Source organism: Mirounga angustirostris, unplaced genomic scaffold (genome assembly GCF_029215605.1).
Source record: "Mirounga angustirostris isolate CCGP_5_RB_7025 unplaced genomic scaffold, mMirAng1.0.hap1 SCAF_1, whole genome shotgun sequence".
NCBI lineage: Eukaryota > Metazoa > Chordata > Mammalia > Carnivora > Phocidae > Mirounga > Mirounga angustirostris.
This window is the reverse complement of record NW_026991709.1, coordinates 45,476,632-45,483,658: the sequence shown is the minus strand read 5'-3', so window position 1 is coordinate 45,483,658 and position 7,027 is coordinate 45,476,632. Positions and strand designations below refer to the sequence as shown.

General features: G+C 38.1%; 1 protein-coding gene across 1 annotated transcript; it reads right to left on the bottom strand.

Moving 5' to 3' along the window:
• Nucleotides 1-265: 265 nt before the first annotated feature.
• On the bottom strand, nucleotides 266-1,486 carry GPR15 (G protein-coupled receptor 15). The gene has a single exon (XM_045863635.1). It carries the CDS (start codon nucleotides 1,484-1,486, stop codon nucleotides 404-406), a length of 1,083 nt encoding a protein of 360 aa, XP_045719591.1. The 3' UTR covers nucleotides 266-403.
• Nucleotides 1,487-7,027: the final 5,541 nt, after the last annotated feature.

Below are 7,027 nucleotides of genomic sequence, written 5' to 3'. Positions count from 1 at the left end.
GAGCATAGCTGCCTTCCAAGATACCACTGTTCTTGAAAGAGGAAAAGGCCTGAATGTACATAAGCAATCATGAAGAAAGGAGTCCAAGAGGAGCCTTTATGTCAGAGTTCAAGGACAATAAGAGTCATATTTTGCTGGGTGAACTTGATTGACAAGAAGAAGGCCACTCAGCCAAAAAAAAAAAAAAAAAAAAGCAAAAAACCCAAAACCCCAAAACCAGCACATGACCCGATCATACTGATGAACACAGGGACTTTTCAGTCATCTCTTTAAAAATGAATTCTTCCTTATATTTATTTACGAAACACTATGAATGTATCAGCAATACTTTTCCTCTTTCTTTGTTGCTGACACAAATTAACTCTCCAGTCTACCAACAGAGCTTGAAATGTCACAGTCCCTTTTAGAGTGACACAGACCTCTTCCTCCTTCTGGCAAAGTCCTCTACATGAATGAAGTTGGAGAGAGCCTTAGTGAGGTGACTATCTGATGTCTCCGTGCTGCTCCCAAAGTCATAGTTCTTGATGCAAGGGCACAAGCAGTGCATGATGGCCCGGCGGATGTAGCTGTCAAAGATATAGTAAATGAAAGGGTTGACGCAGCTGTTGGCAAATGCCAAAGGCCCACTCACCTCCATGCCCAGCCGGAGAAAAGCTGAGGAAAAGTAGATTTCTTGCTGCAGCCCAGAGACAATGGCCAGAAGCTTGAAAGTATTGAAGGGCAGCCAGGAGAAGACAAAGGCTGCCACGACAATCAAGATGATCTTTATGGATTTCCTCAGCTTTCTGTTATGTTTTCCCGACTGTTGGTAATGCGCACACAGCTTCCTTGTGATGCAACAGTAGCAGGTCACAATGCTCACCAAAGGGACAAAGAAGGTAAAAATTAAGGCCACCAGGGCCCAAGTCAGTTTCATTGACGTAGCCCTCTTCTCTGCACAGTATGGCTTATCATCAATCAGGGTGAGTTCCCTGGACAGAAGAGTAGGCAAACCCAAAAGGCAGGAGATAAACCAGACGCTGGCGCAGACTCCGTATGCACAGTCTCTCCTCCTGAATTTCCTGGATATGGCTGGACACACGATGGCCAGGTAGCGGTCAACACTCATGCACGTGAGCAAGAAGACACTGCAGTGCATGTTGACTGAGATCATGTAGGAGCTGCCTTTGCACAGGAAGGAGCCTGTCCTCCACAGTCCTAAAGATGCTTCTTTATCCACCCAGAGAGGCAACGTGACAAGAAAAATGAAGTCAGATACGGCCAGGTTGATGATGAAGATGTCAATCAGTCTTCGGCTGCCCCGTTTGAAATGCAAGGCACTCATGAGGACGAGGTTCCCCAACGCTCCAGTCAGGAACACAGCTGTGTAAAAGACTGGAAGGAAGACCGACGTATAAGGAACATGGGAGTGGGTGTCCTCAAGATCAGGATTTTTGCTGGTAGCATAGAAATAATCCAAATAAACTGAGGTTGCTTCTGGGTCCATTGCTAAGGATCAGCTGCCAAACCTGGTATTTCTTTATTTTTGTATGAATTTTCAAAATCACAAGGTGGCTTCTTTTATATAGTGGCTGCCTCTTCCCCACCACCCGCACTGCCCCACCCCTTAAAAGATCTTGGGACAAGCATAAAAACAGAGATTAAAAAAATGCAGTTTCTACCAATCCTCAGAAAGGGTCTACAAGGAACACCACCCTGATTGGTGTTTGGTGGTTGTGGTTGTGGTTTTCTTTATTTGCATTTACCCTGGAGACTGGGGTGCTTTTTGACTTCTGTCTCGAAGATATTGTTTGTTTCTTTAAATCCAGAAATTAAAAAAACACATTAACTTTTTTCCCTTACCTACTTTAAAGATATCCTTTGCTTTTCTGACACTGACAATCCTTTTGATCTAACTTTCTGTTACACATACAAGATACCACTTTCTTTTAGAATCTTAAGGTGATGATGACAAGGTAGTCCTTTTATTTACATCGAAGTGAGGAAAATAGTCTTTCACTGCAGAAAGAGTGAATTAATAATTCTGCAAATCATACCAGTCCACATCTGCAGCAAACATAATGATTCCAATTATGGTATGAGATTCTTTCCACGTATTTGGCTCTCTCAGTTCATACATAATTAATCCTGTTACATTCAGTAAGTTTTTAAAAATCCTCTAGAAACTGGGAACATGTCTTGTGCTGTTCTTATTATTATGTGTACAAATTTTCCACTGTCATTAGCACAGTACCTTGCAGATGGTAGGCACTTTGGAAATGCTAGTTTATTTGAATTAATTAGGAAAACTCTTGGTTTCGTGGTCCAGTATAATTAGCAAGTATGTATTCAATGGGGTTCAACTGTAGGCATTTTTGTTACTTATGTAGCTTACACGCACAGGTTTAAAAATTGCTATTTTTACGCTCTTATCTGCTATGGTAATTCAACCAATGAAGTTCCCTTTTGTTAGAGTTAAAATCCTCGATTTGGAGATTTGCTCCCTACTAATCTTCAAATAACTATCCTCCAGCAGACTCTAGGTCCCCTCTGATCTTCTCTTCTTCACACCTCGTAGCAGTGATTTTTTTTAGCTTTTGAACTATGACTTTTTTTCTTTTTTTAAGTAACTCCACACATCAGTGAGCTTCACTTTGGGGATTATTGACCTAGCAAGAGACAGACCTCTAGTAAGTGACATTATAATGGAGTTGCTGGTTTAGACATGATAAAAGAAAGATTTGGGTTTCCTTCAAAACACTTGAGAAATAGGCTAACATCAGAAGGATCTTATCCTATTTTTCTCTCACCTATTCCTTTTTATATTAGGAAAACTATAATGAAATACAAATTCTGAAACCAACTCCATTTATTTCCATTTTTTCACTGGCCCACATAGCTCAAGGTTCTTTCCTTCTCTCTTTCTCTTCACCTCATTTCCTTGCCAAAGTTCCAGTTTTAGGTTGATATTACTATTGCATCAAAAAATATATGCCAGTGGATAAAAACACCATTGTTAAACATGTAAAGTCCTTTCTACTGAATTTTTATTTCTCCCATAATTAACATATTGAAAAGAGTGGTCTTGCTCTTTTTCCTGATGTGTTCTAATGTTACCACAGTCTCAGGTGTGTGTGTCTAGGGCAGGGAAGGATGAGGGATCCCTTGATCTGGGGCAGCCCCAGCAAGTCAGTTGGAATTTGATTTGTGACTTGACTCCATCTCCTTTTGTGTCCCTGGCAGCTCTGTGTTGTTCATGGGGGACGTATCCTTACTTAAGTATAGGCTGCAGATGAGAGAAACTAATTAATGCTTTGACAATTCTGGGAAATCTTTCCCACTGAGTAAGCCTTAAATATTTAATAGAATAATTCATTTTGTCAAATAGTTTGAAGTAGGACAGTATTTACTTGCTGAGGATTGATGGAGTAAACATAGAATATTGAAATACCATATCTATATATGTCTCTCTATATAACTATTTTCCTTGTGTCTCAAGAATTCCACAGAAAAGTGTCATAAAATGGAAAAAAGTTCATGCTCATACTCTAGAGGAAAACGTCTGGTTTATATTTATTCTGCAGGCCTTAAATTTTCTTTCAGCATTCAGAAGTTGTTGGCTTGGTGTAAACTATCTCACATAAATCTGACTTCCTCACTAAACTCTGAAGCAGCTGTAGACCAAGTGTTTTGTTTTATCATAATATAGGCACTTTGGAATATGATAGTGGTAGAATGTTGCAATGTGAGAGTATCTACCATGTATCAAAACTATCCTGGGCTCCAAGTCAGAAAACAAATTGTTTTGAGGCAAAAAGGGAACAAATAGCATTAGTACTGGGCTTTTAATAACTCAGAGTGCAAAGCTATTATAAGACAGAACCCACAATAAAAGCCAACTAGATAAAGTACGGGAAGTCATCATTCTAAATAAGCTTAGAGCGATGGTCATTTTTAGAACTTTGAATGCTTTTTGAAATAAAAATGAGGATTACAAGACCAAAACTCAGAAACAACACTGGATATCATAAGCCTCCGAAAAGGCAGAAAGAACAAAGTGATGACAAAAAAAAAAAAAAAGAGTAAGATGTAAATATTAATAACTGAATGACAGCACACATATGCCCACTTTTAAGAATTGTTTTTCCAGGAAAAAAAAGCTCAACTTTCCTTTATTTTATATACAGGTACATAGATATACTTTATATTCAACTTTATATGTTATGCTTTCCATCCCTGGCAGGGATAATTTCTTCCACATTTGTGTTCTCTAAGAACTTTTACAATACTGCTTATTAAGTTCTTATTACCTCATTTCACATGATTAGTTGTTTTGGTGTCTGACCTCCTGAGCTGATCATGAGCAAATTGAAGGGAGAGACCATCCATTATCTCTTCATTGTCTCAAGCGTAGGCGTTACCCAACTGAAATCTTTTTTGGACTCTCAAAGCCATTGTTTTGACCCGGTGGATGCCAGGTCACATTTCCCCATTAGAATCACCTGGGGTGACTCCCAAATTGTAGCTTTCTGAACCCTGTCTCAGATCTACTGAGTCAGAATCATTTGGAGTGTACTCCAAGACATTATATTTAACAAGCCTCTGAGGTGATTCTTAAACACACTAAAGTTTAGAATCACTGTTCTAATTTATATATCTTAACCAACTTTATATGTTATGCTTCATTATTATTTAGGCTTTTTTTCAAATCATCTCTAAACTCAAACTTCTAGTGGGGGGGATGGGGTAATTGGTGGTAGGCAGTAAGGAGGGCACATGACGGGATGAGCATTGGTTGTTATACGCAACTGATGAATTACTGAACTCTACATCTGAAACGAATGATGTACTACATGTTGGCCAATTGAATTTAAATAAAAAAATAACTTGAACTTCTTAGCAATTTTCTAGCCTGGAGCTCACAAAATTTTCAGAATTAATGTAACTTCTGGGCCCTCCCTATTTTACATCTCATTTCCTGAGATATATGCAGAATTGGGTCAAATGTTGAAGACAGGGAAAGAGTAAGGTGTTGTTCACTGAGATACCTGCTCAAGTGAATATATTATCTGTCACACAGCCTTAGCTGTGACTTGCAGACAGTGCTTCACAGGTTGGCTAAGGGTTTTGTGTGAGTACAGCCACCCGTAACTGGCATTATTGCGTATTACATCTGCTCTTTCCCTGTCAATCACTCTGACCCCCATATTAGTTAGGGATTAATCAGATTATATAGCAAATAGCACAGCAGAAAGAAATCTCTATGCATATGCTCTACTGAAACGTTCCTGAATAAGTGACAAAAACTATGAAGCAAAGTATTTGTTTTTCATTGATCTTATCGGTCAGTGATTATATATTCATTTGTTTGAAACATTCTCTTACTTGAGTATCATAAAGGGTATAATCATTTGAACAGGCCAGTTTAACAGATCTGTTTATATTCTAAGAGTCAGTGATTTTTTTTATTTGGGCAGTTACTTGGTGAGGGTAGTGTAATGTAAAGTAATATATCATGTCAGACTAAGTGGCATGGATTTGCTGTTATCTGGGTCCTCCCCCCCTTCAATTATTAGATTCTTTCCTTTGGTATCCCATATTGACATAAACAAAAGTGACGTTCCTGTTTTAGGCATATGTACTTTAGGCTTCTTCCTAATAGTTGATTTAACCTAGATTTAGGTTGTGGATCACAAAAATTGTGTTTATTTATATTGGCGTCCCCCGTACCCAGCACAATGTCTGGCATACGACAGATAGCCAATTAATATTTGTAGATCTGGACTGAATTATGCTTGAATTTTTTGTTATTTCCAATGAATAGGGACATTTCACAAACTTCTTAGACAGCTTCCATTTTCCATGATTACTGTTTATCGTTGAAACAGCAAAGGCCTGTGTTGCTGTATCTTTTCTAATCAGAAGCACAGAGCCTTCCTCTTTTCCTTTATCCATCTGCATTTCCCACTACCTCTGTCTTCTGGTACATCGCCTAGGCTGGAAGTGTGGAATATATGAATTTCCTAATGAAATTTAAACATGTGGCTCTATGACAACCATATTTTAGAGTTATGTTATTTTTCCAGCAGAATTATGAATCATAAATTTTAGAGCTGCAAGTGATATTACTGATCATAATTATCCATTTTATGAATGAGGACACTGGGACTCAGAAAGGATCACTTACTAAAGACTCACATTGATGATATTAAAATAGAGGACAGTTTATTTTTTTTATTTTATTTTTTATTTTTTTTTTATTCATGAGAGACAGAGCGAGAGAGAAAGGCAGAGGGAGAAGCAGGCTCCCAAGGAGCAGGGAGCCCGATGCAGGACTCGATCCCAGGACCCTGAGATCATGACCTGAGCCGAAGGCAGACGCTTAACCATCTGAGCCACCCAGGCGCCCAAAATAGAGGACAGTTTAAACTTAAACTTATCACCGGCATTTGGTCCATTCACTGTCCTTCAGAAGCATGGATATCTAAACAACTATAATTTGCTACTCTGTGTAGCATTTGACAGGAATTGCTAAAAGGAAAGCCATTTTAGATGCACTCTTCTATCTGCCTTGTCCTTGATTAATTTCGCCATTGTCCTAATAGTGAATTGGTACAAGGAAGTTCAAAGATTGATACATTTTTCTGAGGAAGGCTGTGATTGGAACCCACAGCTTGCATATATTTCTATTTTTCTCCTTTTTGCATTCCAAAGTTTATAAGGAAAACAGCCAGGACAAAATTATATGAGAAAAACATAATGTAGATATATCTTTCTTAAGATAATTTTTAGTTTCTAAAAAATGTGTGATTAAAAATAATATTTAAATACATTAGGGAATTTGGTATTGTGGGGAATTCTCACACAAGGAGTCATCACATAAACACAAAATATAAACAAGTTATAATACCTGCATATTTAGATTTTCAGTTATTGGGTTTATTTAAAATGTACTGTAACCATAACCCCTTCCTGGTGAAACTAGAACCATCATTAACAAATTAAGCCAGAGGTCTAGTTCAAGTTTATTTTTAAATCTAAATTTCAT

Coding starts and splice junctions, on each gene's coding strand:
- GPR15 (XM_045863635.1), bottom strand. CDS start 1,486: ATGGACCCAGAAGCAACCTCAGTTTATTTGGATTATTTCTATGCTACC.